This window comes from Catharus ustulatus, chromosome 4 (genome assembly GCF_009819885.2).
Source record: "Catharus ustulatus isolate bCatUst1 chromosome 4, bCatUst1.pri.v2, whole genome shotgun sequence".
Classification (NCBI taxonomy): domain Eukaryota; kingdom Metazoa; phylum Chordata; class Aves; order Passeriformes; family Turdidae; genus Catharus; species Catharus ustulatus.
This window is the reverse complement of record NC_046224.1, coordinates 57,502,706-57,524,635: the sequence shown is the minus strand read 5'-3', so window position 1 is coordinate 57,524,635 and position 21,930 is coordinate 57,502,706. Positions and strand designations below refer to the sequence as shown.

The following is a 21,930-nucleotide window of genomic DNA, read 5'->3' as shown; positions in this document are numbered from 1 at the left end:
TGTAAGTCGGTTCTTGGTTATGTATGGGGACATATTGCACCAAAGCTTTCTCGCTTTCATGTGGGAATACACAGCAAATTCACTTGAAATCTGAAAGTACAGAGCTTTTCAAAGCTTTAATCTACCTAATGAATACCTTTGAGGCCTTCTGTGTGCTGTGACTTACAAAGAAAGTGGCAGTTGTTCACTTCTTTGGTCCTGTGAATGACATAAATACATCCATGCCATCCAGCATTCCTTGTTGAAGGAATATCCTGGTACTAGTTCTGTAGGCTCTGCAGTCAGCTGGAAGATAGCACATTATACCAGAAGATTTGGAGCATGTACATGAAAGGATTTTTTTAATGTTAACTGCCCAGGAGTTATGAGTGAACAGCACAAGGATCTCTGGACAAGGAAACACGAGGGAAGCTGAAATACTTTGCAGTGTTGCTTTCAAGGACCAAGCCTCACTCTTAGGCCACAGAGAATAATTTCGTGGTTCATGAATTCTTCAATACAAATTTGCAGTAACAGCAGCCACAAAGGGGGAAGCCTTAATCTTAGCTTCTTGAATGTGGTATATATTCCAGAGTTAGGTGGGAAGTTGGTTATTGTTTTAGTTATCTTTTTAAAATTTATTTTTAGTTGATAAACTTGATCTTGATTTCATTTGCACCGTGACTCAAGATTTCAACAGCAATAAAATAATAGTGACTTGCTTGTTAGAGATGACAGTTTCTTCTGGCAAAAAAATTGAAATATGGTACTTTCAGAAGCTCACCATGTTCTTGGTGTTAATTTCAGTTTCCAGATCCTACTTAACTGTCTCATAATAGGACATCTCTAGCCTAATCTCTATTACAATCTCTATTATATAACAATGAAAAGCAGTTGAGTCACTTCTACCTCAAAGAAAGCCACAAGGAAGGGAAAGCAAGGGAAAAGTTCATCCACCTAACACAGCCATCTTGTTCCTTAAATGAGAAGTATTAGAGTAAATCAGAAACATGCACCTGGGACCAAAAAACTCCAGTACACATCCAAGGTTACTTCCAGAAAAATGCAACAGAGCCCATTTGAGAGTTTCTGGTTACAGGAAAAACTCCCAGGAATAAATATTGTTTCACATCTGATCTCTTTCCTGCCTGTTTTTTGTCATTGCCAAATGGTGCAGACGCACATATTTACACTATAGACTTCTAATAAATTAGTGAATTTATTTTATAGAAAAATGACACAAAATAAAGTTCTTTGCATGCAAGGTTTCTAATGAAACTGATAAGCCCCAAGAAATTTAGTCCATGCTTGCCTTTGACCAAGTCCTAGCAACCCAAACCTTTCCCTGACTTCCCAGAGAAACAGCTGGATACAACCACTACTTGCCATGACCACACAGGGCCATCACAACTGAGCATTTGAACACTTGGGTCAAGGATCAACAAAAATCAACTATTCCTTCTTATCCTGGTCTTATTTCTTACATACAGGTATATTCAGATAATCAGAAAGAGATTACCCAAACTTGTTCAAATGTGAACAAGGAGTAATTAATATTGAAGTATTTAACATGGCTACAAATGCATGATTTAAAAGTGCCAAAAAAAAGTAATTACTTGGGCAAAATATTTTTAAAAACCTAAACCAAACAAACTAAAAAAGCTCCCCCAAAAACATTTGTACAGCACAACCTGGAAGACTTGAATTTAACCTGATTGTGGCAGCTAGCAGTCAAGAGGTAAAGGGTAAAAGGGCATGCAGCAGGTAAACTCAAAACTGGGAGCATGAAAGCACCTTCACTAGTTTAAAAAGTGTCACTGAGCACAAAACCATATTCGAGGGGTATTAAACTTTGAGGAACCAATCCTCTAGCTCTCACCTCAAAGCACAGTTTAATTAGCAACAAAATGCAAATACAGTGGAGATCTTCAGTAATTACAGAAAACACCAGCTACCCATTGCTCTCACAGCTGAAGGAGAAAACTACAGAAAAAAAAATTACTCAGGTCAGTTCAATTCAAGCTCCCAAGAGCGGCACAACAAAGTGGCAAGTTGTTTCTTTCCCCTGCTGTGGTCCACAAAGCAGAGACCCGAGTCTGACCTATCCAATCTGGCATCCATCATTCATCCACAAAGCAAGTGTAACACAAGGTCTGCTCCGTTAATTTCAGAGTAAGGTCTGAAGCACACAAACATCACCACCCCCTTTACCCATTTGTTTCACTAAGTAAAATTTGAATCTGACTACTCAATATAAACTGTTCACATCAGGATACTGTATTTTAGTTACAGCAGTACCACACAACAGCTCAGGTAACAATGTCAGACATTTACTAATCTGAACTTGGCTACAAGGAGTTTTCCCCTCCCATGATTCTCTCCCCACTGGAGAGCACGCTAGCTAAAACTTGTGCATTGATGACAAAATTATTTCAAATTTAAATTGAAATTAAACAAGGTAATCCAGAAGACAGTTGTAAACCATTGGTCTAATCCGGAAATTTTTCAGTTGCTGCCCTCATTAGGCTTTTTTTCCCACAGCTTCCCCATAATTTCTTTTCATGCTGGTAGCAATAGTGGGCATTTGAAGCATTTTTAGCTCCGTTCCAGAACACAGCTTGTTTCAAACCTATCAGCAGGCATGAGCAGCCTGTCTACATTATGAGTTATGGAAATATTCAAGAATGCAGAAGTGAGTGAGAACAAGTGAAATCATAACTAAGGCTGTACACATACAGGTACTTATATTACTAACTTACAAATGCATGTAAGTCCTGCCACCAGAACTACAAGTCAGTCCAAAACTATTTCTGGCATAATTAATTTTGTGTATTATCTGTTTATTAAATAACAGGATTGTTACAGCATGGACCTTCAAAGTCTTGCATTAAAGATTACAAATCAAGTTCATTTCTTGGCACTCAAACAATACCAAATTGAAACTTTTTAGGAAACTTAAACAAAAAAAGTTGTAACATTTCAGAAACCAAATTAACACTGGAAATTTCACATGACATTGCAGAGCCAGGTATCACTTGCAAGAATTTCTTCAACAGTTGAAATTCATTTTGCTCGATGCAGCATTTCAAAACTTTACAAATCAGAGTATTTCTTCACAAAGAGACTGTTGACTAAACTTTGGGAGTTAAAGCTTAGGTAGCAGATCACTTATGGACGGCACTACTTCGTTGAAAACTTCTTGGATGTTCAAAGCAAAAGGGAGAGAGGTGTCAGGTGAATTCCAAACAGAAATGTAATGCTTTTCACAAAACTTAAAAGCTTTCACTGATCACCAAACTGATTTAAAAAGTGGTTTGCACTTCAGTCACATTTCTTAAATCTGAGAACTACCATCCATGGAGACAATGCAAGATACAAGTATCTCCTTTTGTCTTCATTACATGTAATGCATACACCATGACTTTTTAGGCTGTTTAACAATACACAGTATATATTTCTGTGTTCTGCATGAATTACCTCAGATCCTACATGAAGTATCCAAAAGTTGCATCTGTCAGACTTAACTCTTTGTCTCACATTGATGCCAAACTGAAGATTACCATGAGAAAAATACATTTTTAAATAGAGCTTCTTATAAACTGAACTTTTAAATTTTCAATCTTTAGCAGATTACCAAAGGAATTCCATTTTTGCTGATTTCAGGGGGAAGGAACTGCATATGGTAATAAAAACCTCACCATCTTGGCTCAATAGTATAAAATCAAGCCACGAAGGTTAACACCAGCATCCTATTTTTCATGCAAGTTGTGTTAAAGAAAAAGTATCAGCAACACTATAGTGAACATTTTCACTTTATACAAAAAGAGTGAGTCTGCTTGAAAAGTACATGCAAGTATACTGGCTGGAGTTTAAATAAATTTTTATTCATAAAAATTAAAATGTTTACTTTTTCAAGGCTAGTGTGATCAATCGTTATCTGTATGAATTATAATCAGAAAAAAAAAAACAAACCATCAACTTAATTTCCAACCTAAAATGTCATAATTTTACGATTGTCCTCAAAAGAAAGCTACTTACAGCACTATAAAATTTCCTCAAAAGAAACTGTAATCTCTGATATAAATATTCCAATTCCACACACTTTCTTTCATGCTGTCATACATTCCAAGATTTGCAGAAGTTGTGGGCTTCCCCTTCTACCTGGCCAACTTAATCTGTTTGTAAAAGAAACGCTTATTATCCCATTACATTTTTGAAATCCAGTTTTATTCTTCAGTTCTGCCAGAGTAAATTTACTATCAGATGGTCCAGGGGCTTGGTCCCAGGGGGGAAGGAGGGGAAGGTGTCCTTGTGCCTGATTATAAACCCCAACATTCATACACAAGCTCCAGTGCACGTGAATAACTCTGCAGCCACTTTTTAGTAGGCTGTTCTTGTTCGCAAGCTCCAGGTTAATTCTTCCTACATGATACTCCATAAAAATCAAGTCTGAAGTTCTGTCTGCCATTGAAAGATTTGGGGACAAAGAGAAAAAAAAAGGGAACACACATACATAGTAATACGCTCGACATCTCTACTGTGCTATAAAATGGAGACCTCCATCTGTCACAGTGCATGCAATATATTCATGAAAGAAAATACTCGGTGCTCTCTTTTCTTCACAGTATTGAAACTTCTACTGGAAAAGCAGCTTAAAACTATGCCACAAGACTACACCGGCCGTCTTAACCACAGGCAACCAGTTCAGCAAGTCAGGCACTGGAACTTGAACATTTTTCCCCAAGTTCAAATGAGACTGTCACTGAGACAGAAGACTTGGTCTGCTATAATTTGCACCAGAAACCTGGTAAGGAAACATTTAGAGCCATTTATTATATGGATTAAATACGACTTCTTTTGCAAAATACAGCATATTTTTCTGTTTGCAAATCAAACCAACTGTCCTTACATGAGCAGATTTACACAGTTGCAGTACACAGATAAGAAGAGTTCATAAATAAAAATTCTACTCCGTATACCATGCCTAGCAATTGTCAAGCCAATGTAACCTCCAATGCATATAAATAGTGTGGCTGATACAGTCTTCACCAAAGATGTGTCTCACGGATCTCTGCAATGATCTGGCTGGCTCGCTGCAGGGCCTGCACACAGGAACACACAAAAGCCACAGTTAGTTATGCTGGAGAGATTTCCCAGGAACATAACAGCAGCAGGCTTGGAAGTGCAAAGCTAAAAATTAAATCACAGCTAATCAGCGTTATTACAAAACAAGTGGCAACCCATTAAATTCTCAAGAAGGGCAGACTTGTTCACCATACACGGTTTTAATGCTGTAAAGCTTAAAAATAAAAGAGAAACTGCACCTACTTTTTACCTAGCCTGCTAAACAGCAGATTTAAAAGCTGGTAAGTACTCCTTTCTGGTCATGTATTGGTTTTAATGCCTCTAGCAGAGAAAAGCATAGTCTTAAAAAGCAGAAGAAGAAAAAGGAAGACAAGTCTTCCAAAAGTATCCCACTGAGATGGCTAACTGCACCCATGAGTTCCTGATCACTTCATTACCTTTAGCATGTCAGCTGCCTCTTTCCTGCGCTGTGCCATGTCCTCAGACTCCGTGAGAAGGTCATCCAACAACAGGGATTTGTACAGCTGGCCCACCAACTCACTCTGGAGAGTGTCCTTCACATGGTTCACCAGAAAATGCATCACTGCCTTTGGCACACTGCAAGCACAGAAACATTGTTTCTTTTAAATAATTGTTCCAAACCAGGTCTGTTCCAGACTGAAGAATGCACAATGAGGGCAAGCAGCTACACACAGCCTTGGCTCAAACTATCTATCACTACTATATATAAAAGCTCTCTCAATTAAAAGTAGTATCATGTACAATATTAGAGTAGAACTAATTCATATAACATTAATTTCTTCCAAATAGAGAAGCTGCATTGTAGAAAAACATGAATAGTATCAAACACAAAATAAAAACAAATACCTTTGTTCATTATATATCAACCTATCTCTACTGCACTAGGGATGACACACATTGAAGTATGTCAACCTTAAAACCAAATTTTATGTGTAAATGGGAAGGGAAAGAGGCAAAGAAATAATTCATATCTCTGATATTACATAGTACGAACAGTGCAGTAAAGTCAAGATAAACAAAGCACTCCCCTGACATGAAAGGCTAAAAATTATATTGAAGGTTTAGTTTAGTTTTAGGAAGTCCTGTACTTCCCCCCCAGACTTCCCACATATGTAAAAATATAAATATTTGAAGTTAGACCTTTCCACAAAGACATAAGCAAAAAAACTTTTACAGAGTTCCTCTTTAAAGTATGACATTTTAAAGCAAAAACTTTAAAGGCATTTTCCACAGTAGAAAGAACTTTTTCATGCTGTTCCCATTCCTTTTCTAGCTAAGTGCTAGAAAACTGAGCCACACTCACTAGCTCCTATTTGACCTTCCCATTTGAAGTAACAGGATGGCAAAGCTGAATTCTGTTGGGGTACACAGCACCTAGAGTTTATTCCAGTTATCCGCTGAAAATCTTCCATCTGAATTGAAGCATCCTCCAGAAAAGCAGGTGTCTCCTAAATAATTAAACCTTTTACTTAATATTATACAGAACTTGAAACCATTAGAGAAAACAAGTGCTTCTTCAAGCTGCTTCATTCTGTGAAGGGTCAAGTTTTACTGCTGCTGGTCCCTTCTAAAAGATAAATGTACTTTCTCTCTTCTTACAAACATAAAAACATGATAAAAATAACATGATCATATATATGATTCTTGAAATATCACAATATTTGCATGGTTTAAATATTCCAAGGAAGTTTGGGTTTACCTGTCCTGAATGTTCTTCCTGACAATAAGGAAGTAAGATTTAATAAGTCGTTCAATCACTTCACAATCTCGTTGTTCACGGGCAGAAAGTTTGCGTGCAACAGGTACAGGCTGTGTGAGGAAAAAAAAAAACCAAAACCCCTCAGCTTACCAATTCTGCTCATTTGCATTTGTAAATAAAACTCAAAACTGTAAGTACTGCTCTTTTAGCCTGAGTCTGATAGATGTAACCCATCTTGCAACAAACCTATAATTCATCAGAAATAAAATTAGAGACGTATCAAAATCCACACGTGTGAAACAAAGGTCAGAGGGTACCACTGCATTTTTTCTAAAGCTTTTCAAATACTTCAAATATCTCTGTCTGTTTTTAATTTAAGTGGGTTTTGTCTTTAATGATTCTTCTCCTCTAATATGAACATTAAAATTCAGCAGAAGAAGAGCAGGAATTTGAGTTGAATTGAGATTTGTTTCTGTACCAACAGCTATCTAGATAAAGAGTTCACTTGCACAGGAATTTGTGAAAGGAAGCCAGTTATCCCAATCACAGTTTGAAACTGGAGCAGGCAGGGAGGCTGCAGGAAGACTGAAATCGGGCAAGGAGCGCAGCAGAAGAGACTGGCTGCAGCTCCCTGTTGCTATAGTGGGAATTATTTACAAAGATACCACATATTAGCAGCAAAGTTACAAGATCTGGAATTCAGATGTTTTCTTCCCTGAGCCTGAGCTATAAAGAAAAGGAATTTGTCTTCCAAGACTCACCACATCTAATAGGTTTACAGCATGTCCTTTTTGAGGACTGGCAGGTAGGGCTGCAGGTGGCTTGGATTTCTCCTCTGCTGATGCCTCTTCTGCTTTGGAGGGTTTCAGCATTCCTCTCCAGCTGCCTGTTGCAGACTCCTGAGACGCATCAGATCCTACAGAAGAAGTCTGCACAAACAGCACATTGAAAAAACATGGCAGAACTGGAACCTGAGGACTGTAGAGAATCATCTGATCAAATCACTACAGGCAAAACTCACTAAAAACCAAGATTTTCATAGGTATATTCCCTTCATTCTGTTCTTCACATTCCCCACATTTATCCTCCCTTTGCTGATTACAGCTCACAAAAGGTACCAGCAAAATGAAAGCTTTTAAAATTCATACTCAACTTAATAAAGGGTATGAAAATGCCTCACATGGAGAAGCTCCACAGCATTTTAAGGGTCTACATACCACTTCTGAAATATGGGGTGATTTTTCTAAGTCATTTGGTTTTGACCATTCTATACAATTAGCATCATTCTGAAAGTGTATTTTGAAGATCACCACAGCTCTTGCAATACTCAAATTTAAATTCTTCAAGTTTTATTTAAATACAAACTAAAGTTTCTTGCAGTAACACCTAAACAATATGCACATTTCTGTTTTAAGGTACCACAGCTATGATGATATTTGTGCTGTCAGAATTTATGGAAGGCTTTTTTGTAACAAATCAAACCAAAAATCTTCATCCTCTGGAAGTGAAGATGAGAGATTCTGGAGAGTTCCAGAGAAAGAATGACTCAAAAATCCTCTGCGAAAAAGATTAACACCCAACTCTTAAGTATCACGCATCACTGGACAACAGAAATATTAGTGGATGGTATCCACCAAATGCTAACCAGTGTTAAAAACCTCAAGTTTATTTTGATATAGAACAGGGGCAATTTTTATTTTGTACCTTTCCACAAAAATAATATCTCTTCTGTTTACTCTGTGATTTAAAATCTACTCCTGTTTGAAACATTCAAGGCTTCACATATAGGAGTTTAAAAGCTACATTTATCCATTGTGTTTACAATTAAACACCACAGGCTGATCTGAAATCTAAAAAAATAGTCAGAAACAAAGCATAGCAAATAGAATACCAGCGGTAGCATACAGGAGGAAACCCAGCTAACCTGTGCACATCAAAAATTTTATTTAAATTGCACAACTGCTCAGAGGCATTGTAGAACACACTAGGAATTCAAATCAAACTCTGTTAATAAGAAAAAATTATTGTTAAGGAAAGCTCCACTGCATGATTTCTGACTGCAAGACAGCTGTTCAAAATGACAAAAACTCCCCTCTCCTTCTGTGTTACTGTGTAGCCTGCTCTGCCTTCAAAGTACTTTCAGAATCAAAGGTACACAAGAGAGTATGAAATGTATCACACCTCACAGAGGACAGGGAAATGCAAGCCAAATCTGGCAGCTTCCTGCAACTTCCTAAATCACAACACTATCTCCACAGCGGTTCTTGATTTCTTTTTCATTTTTGCAGCATATCAAACCTCTAAAACATTGATGAAAGTAACAGTTAAAATTCTACTACTGACTAGATATTAACTTTAACCACTTTGTTCAAGACAGAAGTGGAAACTTTTCATTAAAATTTGAATTTCCAATAAAGCAGAAAGTCTGAGTCCCCTTGGTACTCCTAGTACACAAACTTGTGACTTCTCATCTTTTCTGACTACAAGCAAGAGCAATTAGCAGAAAAGCCTTCAGAGTTATTTTAACACAAGACAGCACACTTAACATGTAAAAAAACACTTTTCACAAATATTAGTAGAACACATTTCAGAAATTTAAGTAAACCAGGATTCAATAACTACGTGAAACAACACAAAGGAGGTTCAGGTTGAACGAAGCCTGTAAAGATTCCCTGCAGGAAGCAGGAAACTCACATTTTAGCATATCTTCTGTCCTCCTTCTTTAACTGTCAACACATTAAAAACATGCAGTTTAACAGCCATGCTGAAAGACTTTTGATCACAATACTGTTGCACTCAACAATCTATTGACAGTTTGAGGAAAATTAGGTGCTTATTTGCACCACAATACATTGTAAACAAGAGTTCAAAGAGAAAGCAGTGACTTGGCTACCTCATGGCATGTCTTGACATGCCATTGCACATAAAACCAGTAGTGCCAAGTAATCCACACTGGGGAGGACATCCAGACTGGGTGTGAGACACTGTTGGTGACAGAATACTAGAGACAAACTGCTTTCCTTACACCTGTGGGGCACCACAACAGAAACGTGCATGCAGTGCTTAGAGGAAAAATCAAGACAGACCTTGCCATCAGCCTCAGCAGAAGCAGCAGAAACAGTCTCCTGGGAAGCAGGTGCCAATGCACCTGGAGCTTTAGTAGACTAAGGAAGGTAAAAAATGCGGGGAGGGAAAAAAAAAATTCAACTGAAGACCACCAAATTTACCTAGCAAATTTCATACACTTTTACCTACTAGCATCTTTCAAAATCCAGAAAAGAAGTATTTTGAATTTGCAAGAAAAACAGTAATAGAAGCAAAAAAAAAAGAAGAAAGAAAAGACAAGGAAAATAAAAAAAAAGAAAAACAAAAAGCATCTCCAAAACAGTTATTTTGGATTATCTGAACTTCAACTTCATTTAAGCTCCTACACTGATGATTTAACTATGAAATCAATAAAATGATGGATCAAAGAGCACTGAAAGCAACCTCTAGACAGCTATTGTAAATTCCCAGTTCATCCTTCAGTTGTCTTAGACTGATTAAAGGCAGCAGTATTAGATCTACTCTGGGACTTTGTCTCACTTTTTAAGGTAATGAACTTAGTGAACAGATTTCTATCAGCTGTAGAAACTCCTGTTACAACCTCATTAGGATCCTAAACTTTAGTCTCTATCTTTGAATTCTTAATAATTCACATAGTATTAAATAACTGTCCAAAGTTCCAGCTTAGTGTCAGACTCTTTTGTTCTTCAGCCAGACAATAGTTTCCATGACACTTGGTTGGTTCTTCCACCCCTGTCACTGCACTAATCCCAAAACCTGGTAAAATTAAGCAAGCTCCAGAGACAGAATTGGATTATGAACAACCAAAAAAGTCACCTCCAACATCTGCTCCCAAAGAAAGTAGGACTGCAATAAACTGCAGCTTTAAGAGTGACTTAACAAAAACCAACCACAAGTCACTGTGTTGACACTGGATATTTTAAATCACTTGTTTATCTTTTGAAATCAGTGTGCCTCAGCTATAAATATAAGCATGAAAGTTCTGAGTCGATCTTCAATATCTGCAGGCATTTCATATCTTACCTGAGATGACATTCAAGTAATAAGTGTAATATTACATTTATAGACAAGTCTTCTGAAATATCAGATTTAAAAACCTCCCAAAACCTGCATCTTTCTAAGAAAATGAAAGGAAAAAACTCAATACCTGGAAGCTCCCAAGACTGTTACTAGGGCAGCATATCAGAATTTCCAATACTTAGATGGGATCTAGGAGAATGCATTAAAGCTTTCTACAAGAAATAAAATCAAACATTACTTACCTTGTCTCGGGGTACAGCAGAAGGCAATTCCCGGGCTAACCTGTTCCGCCTTTGTTCCTTTAAAAAAATGGAGCAAGACCTCAATTATGTATTACTCTGTATCAACACATAGGCAAGATTCACATTTTACAGGTGACTTCCATTTTAGATACAAACACGGTAATTTCATCTCATCCTGTGCCACGCTAATATTGTGGTCTATGAAACCCTTGATTATTTGGATATTTGGATTACCTGGTCAAAATTCTCAATATAAGAAGTTTGCAAAGTTTTTTTTGCACCGCACTCCCTAATCAAAACCTGAGCCTTTAAAAAACAACATCAAAGCTCTATAATTTGGCTCATCACAGATACCCTACAGCCCTCATTAAGCTATAAATCCTCCAAGTAATCAAAAGGATTTGATTCTGTGGCCAGCACACGATTAACCCCAAAATGAAGGAGGCAGAATTTCCTTCATAGCAAAATAGAATTTGAAGCATTCAAAGAAATATCTGATTTTGCTTGAAATTAGCAACTGACTGTCCACCAAATAAGGCTTGGGTTTACATGGTTTGGGTCTTCAAAAATTTCAATGTCCTGTTTAGGAAAACATTAGGAAAGAACCACTTTAAGTAACACATGATGATACAATTTTGTATGTTCAGCTTCACAAAGTCTTAATTTCTGTACTCACAGCAGTTTCCAAACACATTGTTTTTGAACTAGATTAAAGAGCAGTCTACCAAGGCAAATTCAAATGCATACCTCATCAGTACAAAATATATGCATAGAAGGAAGTAAAAGGTTAAAACTAGAGTAGAAATTGTAATGTAAGCATTTAAAAAAGGAACACTACAAGAGCATGTAGCTGCAGGACAAGGGGAATGGTTTCAAACTCAAAGAGAGTAAATTCAAATTACATATTCCATAGGAATAAATTCTTTATTGTGAAGGTGGTGAGGCAGTGGCACAGGTTGCCCAGAGAAGCTGTGGATGCCCCATCCCTGGAAGTATTTAAAGCCAGGTTGGATGGGGCTCTGAGTAACCTGGTCTAGATGAATGGGTAACTGCACATAGCAGGGTGGTTGGAATGAGACGACCTTCCAAGCCAAGCCATTCTATGATTCTGTGATGAATGAAAATGACGTGGGTAAACACAAGGGTATTAACAAGCTCTTAGCCAGAGAGATGAAGTACTGCAACAACACCAGAGTGATTCTTCCAGTCTAGCAGACTGGCTGCTGAACTGCTTTCACAGGATGATGGCAGCAACAAGTATTATCAATCAGAGTTGGGCTTGATAAACACAAGATTACTGATGGGAGACTGACTGATGGAGAGAATATCTCAGGGAGACAAGCGTGGAAGCACAGAGATTAAAGAACACTGCCAAAAGCAAGCAGAAATTATAACCTGAACGGAGGAAACAATACTTGTACTACCCTTTCGTGAATGACAGGAATAGTATACATAGATTGTGTCAGAGACTAAATGCAGTTACTTCAACATGAAATGCCATTTCACAACTACATATTTAAATTTCCCTTTAAAAATATCATTTCATAGGTAATACTTAATTAGATGCCCATCTTATTTTCCAGACTGAAAAACAGGCAGAATCCTTTCAGTGAAGTATCAACTAGTGATTTGAAATGTGATATGCAATAGAAATTAACAAATCCACAAGAGTATACACCATATTCATAATTCATCACATTTCTAATGCCTCAAAATGTAGAAATGTGTTTCAAGGAAAGAAGTTGAAGCATTTGTTACTTTATCAACTTTACTTTTGCTTAAAAAGACAAGAAACTTTTTTAAGATAATACCCTTTCTTACCTCTATGTTGTTATTCATTAACCCACAGGCATCAGCGAAGTCTGGATGTTTGGTATTGATATAAGCTAACTCAATGGCCACCAGATTATGAACCTGCAATGCAAAACATTCCCAGATCAAAAATTCAGGGAGTAAACCTAATGCCAATGCAGAGCAATGACCTACAATGCTGGCAAGCACAGCCTAACTGCCCACAGCAAAAGACCACTCAGCCACAAACCACCTACAATATGTGAGCCAGGGGGAGATGGCTTACCAGGACAGTGAGTATACAAAATTTTTGCTTTTCACATCAAATGCAGAGTCAAATACTGAAACAATCTTTACTCCCCAACACACAGTCAAATCAGACTTTCATATTAAAACATTTACTTAAAGGTATGAGTTAAACTTTTAGTGTTCACTAGCTGAAGGGCATTACAAGCCTCTGAAACACACAGAATAAGGACTGCAATTTAATTTTCATCACTGCATCCCAAACTCTACAGTAAATGCAGCTTCTGTTACAAGGGAGGGAAACAGCCTATATGAGGAAGACTAGAAAATGTTAAATTGAAATTTTACAAAATTATTCTGGGAAATTAAAACATAGGGAACAATATGTTTAACTCTAATCCCACCACCTTGTTTTACATGTATCTATATTCTAATATAAAGAAGATTCAAAATGTGTACATATTAAAGAACTATCAATTTAACAAGTTAAGATTCCTTTAATAACTTGGGTTCCTGAATCTACAAACAGAAGTATCAAGTGTCCAGAAAACATGCACTTTTACCAGTAGAGTTACAGTAGATGGAATCTCACCATTTCATTTGTGACAGGAAGTCTCCTACGCAAAAGACAGGTTACTACTTCAACTATGGCATCATGCAATTTAGGAAACCTCAGTAATTCCTAAAAACAAACCAAAATTTTACTGGTGAGACTTCGAGAAGTTTTGAAGCAAGCAATGACACCCACACACACACATCAGTAATTACAAACCCAATTCTAAAGCATGTACTTTTACCTGTGTACTGTAATTACTACAATGCTGGATAATCCTCTGCATTTCCTCATGAACCAGCTCCACACAGCGCAAGCTCGGTTCTTCCAAACGTTTGATTTGCCTTTTTACCAGCAACTCAAAGGAAACTTCAGGAACAAACAAGGCAGGACGGGGACCCTGGTGCAAAAGGAGGAAAGAGGCTGCTAAATTGTGCATAAAATAAGATGCATTTCTAAGTAGTAGTATCTGATGAGGCCCAGAAAAAAATCAGGTCACAGCGATCACGCATGACATTCAGAACAGGTCTCAAGAATAAAATATGCTAAAGAATATTTAAAAATAAAAGCTATGAAGTGCTATCTGTAAGACAAACTGTATTAAACAATGATCGACCAGCATCCTTATAGAATCTTGGAGATTTCTACCTACTCATCACTTATGGCTTACAAATCTGAACAATGCTTTTTCACATTTGTGGATACAGATTTAGATGAAATCTATTATAAAGGCAAAGGTATTTTCTTTCAAATTTCAGAGATAAAAACTGCCATTATTTATTGGACAATCTTGGGCATATAAAATACCATACCAAAAGGATAGGTGGGTCTCAGCGTTTGGAGTAATGTCATTTACCACCATAAGGACCAATGCTTAGCTACACATAAAACATTTTTTACCTGAAATATGACATCGTCACTAAATCCTGTTTTTACATTTCACATTTACAAGAGAATAGAACATACACACAGATTATTGCTACGGAGTACTTCATGCTCCAAGACCAGGCAGAAACCTGCCTGTCTGTCCACACAAAACAGGCACAGTACAAAAGCAGACTGACATGTCAGCCAAGCTTGAAGGACTGAATATTTTATTATATACTGCAAAATTTAAAAGTGGTCTTACTCTGTTAATTCTCAGCAACACTATTTCCCACATTAGCAAGAACCCAAATCTGAAATGGTTCCGTATTTTCCTGACAAAGCTGTGACCCTTAGATTCCTATCTAATATACAGCCACAGCACTCAGAAATACAGAAGAACACTCACAGTGGCATTTCTAATGGCAGTCAGAATGTCAATTGTGTTAAGGCCACCCAGAGGGTCAACAGATTCTAAAGTTCTTCCAAAAGTCTCATGAAAAATATAACAGATTCTGGCTCCACCACATCTGAAAGAAGAAAATAACAACTGAAGTAGCAAATAAGAAGAAAAAAGCTAACATTGAAAACATTTTCATAGTTGCTTGGATTCAAACACTTTTTAGTATGTTATAGTCCAGTGTAGTAATAATGCCAGTGAGAGCCACTGGGTCAACCTAACCACTCAGTCAATATTCCAGGAAAACATTTGTACTTACAGCTCCGAAGTCTCTATGTATTTCGCTGTTCCTTCAATAGTGTTACAATATTCTGTGGCAAATTTGGTGATCAACTGTAATAAAGTAGCACTTTTGTCTTCAACAGGTTCTCCATAGCTGTTCAGTAGAGACTGGTACTGGGCAGCTAAAACATTAATTCGGGTTTTCAGTTCCGGCAAGCAATCCCTGATATGATGCATCAGCAATCTAAAAATATAAAACAGTCTCTTCATTAGAAGGGAGGAAAAGTTTCAACATTTACTACAGTAAATTCAGAGTTTGCAATCAGAGTTTTCTTTAGTGTATAACTGTACAGCACCAAAAGAGACACTAAGGGTAAAAAGAAAGGTTTGCACATGTCTAACACATCAGTTTAAATCTTCAAGTAATACCTGTTCAGTGTCCTAGCAAGATACTTGGTTCCATTTCGATTGGCGAGGGAAGGATATTTCTTTTGAAGAAACCCATACTCATCACGAATTGAATCAGCCACACTCTTTTTATTGTTAATATCCAACTGACTCCTGAAGGCAAAAGGCAGAATTACATGCCAGTTAATGGATGCAAAGTAAAAGTAATTTACACTTCTGCTTTTCTGGACAGAACATTTAATAACTGGGTTTTGCTTTACACATAACTTACCTTCCTCAGACTTCAAAGGTTTTTATTTGTTTCTACATGCAGGATAGTATGGATATTGATAGCAACTATACACAGAGTAAGCGATGCTCTTATCAAAAACTACATGAGATTTGACCTAAGTAATGTAAAAAAATACAGCAAACAGTGCTACAGCCATATGCAGTCAGGACTAATATACATAGGACCTGTGCTGGATCAGAGCTAACGTGAATAGGTGACCAGAAGCACCCTTCAAGCTGAGGGACACCAGCAGAAGTGGTGACTCTACAGTTCTTTCTGAAGTGTCTCTACTCCTCTCTGCATTAGCAGCTGGCTGAATGGAAGAACAAAGGCTTCTGAGAAGTGAGCAATAAGCTTCTCACTTGCTTATTCAGAAGCTTATTTCAACATTGTCACCTTATTCTTAAAACTATATTCATGGTTAAAAGAGCAGAAGCATTACTTCATATTAACGCAGTTTTAAAAATAGCACTAGTGTGCCCACACAGACCTATTCACTACTCCAATGATGCCAAGTTTGACTGGAATCACTCTTCCCATGAGCACATCCATAGCATCAGTGCCAGCATCCATGAGATCCAGCTTTGTGATAACAGCAAGGGTTCTTCGACCTACCAAAAGGAAAACACTCACAGGGATGTTCTGATTTGATCAGAGTAACTAAAACTCATAATTCAGCAAAGTGGAGAATTAGTGACCTAAATTCATTAAATAAATAAATATTGCCCATCTAAACCAGTAGGCTAATACACACAGGATTTGTCTAGGACCTTTATATTTCCTGAGCTCTTGGTCTGAAACAAAAATGTGCCAAGAACTTATTCTTTAAATATAAAATACTTTTGGAATCTAAAAACATAAACCAGTATCTAAGTAAATCAGTAAGTTCTTGGGTCTTGAAATTTTCATGTGAGTGTAGCTACTTTAGTACTTTAGGTTCCCACTATATAGCATTACTCCTGCAGAACTCCTGCAGCATGATCTGCAACTCTAGACCTTTAAGTTTCAAAATTTTGGGAAGTGATCAAAAAGACACTGCCAATCATTTTTACAGGAGTAAAATAAAAGGGGTCTGATATCTTGAACCAGGACAGTTTAACTGAGCAGACTGCCAGAAGAGGTTTTCCCTCAAGGTTATGTGGCAGACAAGCCAAAGCAGACTTAGAGTTTGAAAACAATCAAGAAATGTTAGATTTTATGGAAAGAAAAATTTGAGGGTACCAACATTAAATTTTAGCCTAATTTCTGTATGCTTGTTTTCCAAGTGTATTAATCCACGTACTTTCAAATCACAGAGTGCCATTTGTTAGTCAATGGTACTGACAACATTCTGCAAAAGCAATAAGCAGACTTAGGTAAATATCAAATTATAATCTTCCTACTTCATTAACTCAGTCAGTTCTCCCCCATAAATACAGGGCACCAAAAGTCATCCTTACTAAAATTCACTAAACTTACAGCTAAGACAGTCTAGACCAGCCTCAGGGTGGCATATATTCCCTACTGAAGGAAACAATGCAGGACAATAAAGCATGAAGTTGCCCTAACAGACCACTGTGAACTCCTGAAACTCTGAAAATCCCCAACATTCTTAACATCATTTTGCTGCTGTGAAAACAGAAGTGACTCCATGACTATTAGAATAGTTACTTGCTGGCAAGCCAGAAATCTATCAGTTATTGATTTACCCCAGCATTTTCTTGAGTTGCAAAGACCGCAGCAAGAAGTCTTTAAGCAAATATAAAACTTACATTTTCTAGGAAATGTGGTGACATTTACTTATCTTACTACATTTTGCTCAAACAGCATCAGTTTTATTTTAGGACTGAGTTTTAAAAAGCAGTTCAATTACAGCATCCAGTTAGCCTTGGTGCTTACCATCTGGATCCACCTCCCGAGCTATTTTCAGTGCTTCAGAAGTGGCCATGTCTGTGTTAGCAGCCGTGACTGCCAGGATAATGGAATTAGGGTTGCTGATGAACTGAAGGATGAGCTCTCTTATTTGAAGTTCAATGTCTTTAGGCTGATCACCAACAGGCACCTAGAGAAAAAACCAATATGGAACTGTTCAAAATTGTGTCTTTATGCCTGCATGAGGCTTGGTGTGCAAGAACAACCTGCACAAGTGGCAGAGTGGGGTGTGTATGTGTGCACGGGCAGGGAAAGAAGTCATCTTGTCTTCTTCATGTCTCAGAAAATCATTCCATATATAGCCTGAACAAGCAGGATCTGAACACTTCTCTTAGGATAGCCTCACTTTACACAGCCTCTTACACAAAATACACATAGTCACTCCCAGAGAAGCAATGAGGAAAACATTTTCCAAGTTGCCAAATACTCATCTATCTGCAGGTACAGCTCTGAGATCTGGAATGCTACCTCTTCTATAGAAAGGAACACGCAGCCCACACACCTACTATCACTTATATGTAGAAAGAGGAAAAGCATAAGGAAATCTATCTCTGACATCAGCAAAGTTCATCAGAAACCCAAATCTTACCGCAGAAAACAGTGACAGGTCAAATTTCTGAAACACTGCTTAACCCCAGGAAAGCACTTTATGTAACAATGCAGAACAATGACAAAGAGTGAACAGGCACACCTTGTTCAAAAATACACACTGAGTCAGAAGAGGAGCAGTCTGCATCTTACCTTTGTCATTCCAGGTAAATCCACAAGAGTCAGATTTACAACATTAGATGAAAAAATCTTAAGATGAATTGGTTCAGGGCTGATCCCCTAGAAATACATTAATAAGAAATAACAATCACTGCCCTGTATTATTTAAATACATCATTTGAAAATCCAAAGGCTGTAGTTTCATACTACAAAGACTTTCTTTCACCACATATCTTAAAATATATAAAACAAGGAAAAAAAGCCAAACACATCTGTCAGCCAATCCTTTTGTCTTTGGCAGCAGCCAATTTTGTAATTACACATAAAGTCAAGTATATACAAGAATGAAAGCAAGTTTAATTGAAAGTTTATTTTTGCACTTTTATTACAGAACCTTTAAGGAAAGCAACAATTCTGTCTTTTAGCTGAAGTAATTTACTTCATGAACACAGTGAAAAAAATCTCAAGATAGCAAGCAGTATTCCTGTGTTCTTCGTTGGAACAGTTAAGTGCTTTTCACTGCTAGCTGCCAAAACTCTTTAAGAAAGGTTTAAGCAAGAAAATCAATAGCAAGACAACAGATGGACAGTACAGGTTTTACCTTATTGTTTCCCGAAATCCTCTCCGTTTCATTTTCTATCTCCTGGCGAATTTCATCAAAATCTGTATAGATCTGAAGGAGGAAAAAAAACCTTAAAAATCAAAGACAGCAGTCGCTTACTTAGCTGCAAAATAATGCTCTCTTCTCCAATGGATGGTGAAAAACTCTCAAAGTATAGAGAATATGAAAAAAAAATTAATTACTATTAGCCCTTAAGCTGATGCTAACAAGATTCATCAGTGCTAAAAATTACAGAAATTGATATTTATTCTGTAAGATGGCAGTTACTAGCACTTATAACCAGTCAGACACAAGTTACTAATTTGTGTCCACCTACAGAAAATTCCAAACACTTAATTCCATTTTGAGTCTTGTTGTAATCCTTCGAAGTTAATAAGCAATATGTAGCCTAAACCACTTCTCATCTTGAAGAGGACAAAGGGCAGTTTCATTTTCAAATCTTTCCACCCTTGTAAAAACTGTTCTCCTGTCACCAATGCAAAAAAGGTTAGCACAGAGCTACCCTTGCACTGGTTCCTTCTATATTCCTCTCTAGCTCTCCTTCAATTCCTAGCACTGCCTAGAAGGTGAGGAAATCATTTTAGAGTAATAAACACTTATGTAATTTATCTATGAACAAAAATATTACTTTTTTCAAGTCAGAATTAAGCTTTCACTCTCTTCCTGAAGTGCTAGGTCATCTCAGTTTCTGCTCCCTGACCCTGATGCACATGAGGCTCTTGTGTCTTTTTCACAGCGTTCTAATTAACCTCTGAAGTAGCCAATTCTTCAATGGACTGAAATGACTTGTGCTTACACTTATCCTTGTCTTTGTGATGTCCCTTCTAACTTTGGCAATGCACAAAATAGAATAATCAACAAAATTACCCCAAAAGGACTATGATAACTCAGCAGAATCAATGAACCACACAACAGACATTTTATGTTTTCAGAAGTTTTCTACTCACAAAAGGCAAAACACGAAATCCTCAATATTCTGCCATATAGTACAGCAGGTATAATGCCAATAAACATCTTTTTTTCATGAAAGTCAAGGGAAGAGATAACAGAATTAAGTACATATATGTTAACATATTTATGACTGCTACTACATCAAGAGAGAAAACATACCTTATTTTTGGTATGAAGAAATTTACCCCATTCTGCAGCATCAACCTCTGAAAACAAAAATGGATACATGAGAAAGAAGTATATGTTTCACTAACATTTTTCCAAGGCCTGCTCATTGAAAATGAAGAGATTTTTTTTTTTCAAGCAGCAAAAGAAGAATTAGTTACCTTTCTACAGTTAGATGTTAAATAGCTCAGTATAAATAGATTTATGATTCTGTCTATTGAAACACTGCACCTCACTACTACGTCTAATTTGTCTCACACAAGGTCCACCCCCTATCTGTGACTGAGCCAATCACCTATCCTACAATCTTTCAGAAATGGTCTTGTTCACTAAATGCCAGCTTGTAACAGAAAACAAAAGAATTATTACCAATAGCTTAAAAACCTGGGGGAAAAAAAGCTAGCTTTCAGCATCTTTTTTTAAACCATGCAAGTGAGATCAAATTACAGCTGAAAGAAAAAGTTAGAAAAATCTGTAGGACTAAAAGCAAGCAAACAGAAAATAAGTAAGAATTCTGCATAACGAAGAAGCCTTAGGAGAACATATCTCTTCCCAAATCTGTCAAGGACCACACGTCTTCACTCTTGTCAGACACCACTGAGGTCCAGAGTTACTTGGGGACTATGCAAGGGCAGTCCCACAAACAGCAAAGGAGGTTTTGTTCAATTCCTGTTTTGTAGCACAGGAAGCAGTTTGAGTCACACTGCAAGATTCACACTTTCACTATTAGGTTTCTAAGTAATAGTGGCAAGCTCCATTTCCAATTTTTTGATTGCACTAATTTCCTCTGTGCTCCCTGACACAGCAATCTGCTCCACAAGAATTGTCTACAAGAAATCTGGCCTTTTGGAAAACACATGGTTTACCTATAATCAAGTAATCTTTCAAAACATTTTTTTCACTTAAGCTGAAATTTAAGAAAGTTGAGTGACTAAGTTTTTTTGGGGTTTTTTGGGTTTTTTTTAAGGATTTGGGAATTAAAAGTGCAGGAAGTTCTATGAAGCACCAACAGCACAGAAGAAAAGCAAAAATCATCTTGTTTGAATGCAAAAAGGTCAGAAAACTGAAAATCAATCAGATCACAAGACAGCAAAATAATCACCACAGTAGCTGAAGAGTAAAAGGAAAAGTGTAATCAACAATTATGTGGCATGAAATGTATGCAATTAGTGTATATAAGCATGCACTTCAGGTGTAGGGAGAAAAAGCAAGTGGATAAAGGCAACCTTTAGCAAGGTGTCTTGGATTTTTCCATGTAGCAGGGTCTGCAGTTAAAGAGAAACAGCATTGAATGGCGTTTAACATTTTTAACCACATTTAATATAGCATTTTATTCACTTTCAGTACCAGATTCTATCACAAAGAGGACAAATGCATGCAGACAGATGTGCATGCTATTCTAGTATTGATGAGAGTGTTTAACATATTACCAATATGCACAGAAATAAGACCTCAACTAAACACATATAAATGATGCCTATTAATCAGATATGTCATCTAACAAAGTTTGTTTGATGATGACTATTATTGCCATTAATCTAATTCCAACAGCTCACAGTATTTTCTTATTTAAGCACAGAAAACAGCACCACTGGGTTCCACAAAGCTGAACTTCTTTGGCAAAACATGTTTCCTCATTATTTACT

General features: G+C 37.1%; 1 protein-coding gene across 5 annotated transcripts in view; it reads right to left on the bottom strand.

Annotated features, from left to right (window-relative positions):
* Positions 1-2,798: 2,798 nt before the first annotated feature.
* Positions 2,799-21,930, bottom strand: part of DNM1L (dynamin 1 like) — a 34,977-nt gene continuing 15,845 nt past the window's right edge. The window contains exons 3-20 of one of the 5 annotated variants that reach the window (XM_033057268.2): positions 21,511-21,549; positions 20,279-20,325; positions 19,148-19,219; positions 18,580-18,666; positions 17,806-17,968; positions 16,418-16,538; positions 15,678-15,809; positions 15,286-15,492; positions 14,976-15,096; positions 13,947-14,102; positions 13,742-13,831; positions 12,934-13,026; positions 11,113-11,169; positions 9,871-9,948; positions 7,546-7,713; positions 6,785-6,894; positions 5,502-5,661; positions 2,799-5,081 (exon numbers count right to left, since the gene is read on the bottom strand). In XM_033057268.2, the coding sequence (XP_032913159.1) occupies positions 5,025-5,081; positions 5,502-5,661; positions 6,785-6,894; positions 7,546-7,713; positions 9,871-9,948; positions 11,113-11,169; positions 12,934-13,026; positions 13,742-13,831; positions 13,947-14,102; positions 14,976-15,096; positions 15,286-15,492; positions 15,678-15,809; positions 16,418-16,538; positions 17,806-17,968; positions 18,580-18,666; positions 19,148-19,219; positions 20,279-20,325; positions 21,511-21,549 (1,958 nt within the window). In that variant the 3' untranslated portion in view covers positions 2,799-5,024. The remainder of the gene's footprint in view (positions 5,082-5,501; positions 5,662-6,784; positions 6,895-7,545; positions 7,714-9,870; positions 9,949-11,112; positions 11,170-12,933; positions 13,027-13,741; positions 13,832-13,946; positions 14,103-14,975; positions 15,097-15,285; positions 15,493-15,677; positions 15,810-16,417; positions 16,539-17,805; positions 17,969-18,579; positions 18,667-19,147; positions 19,220-20,278; positions 20,326-21,510; positions 21,550-21,930) is intronic. The other 4 variants (XM_033057270.2, XM_033057271.2, XM_033057273.2 and 1 more) reach the window with 4 other exon arrangements.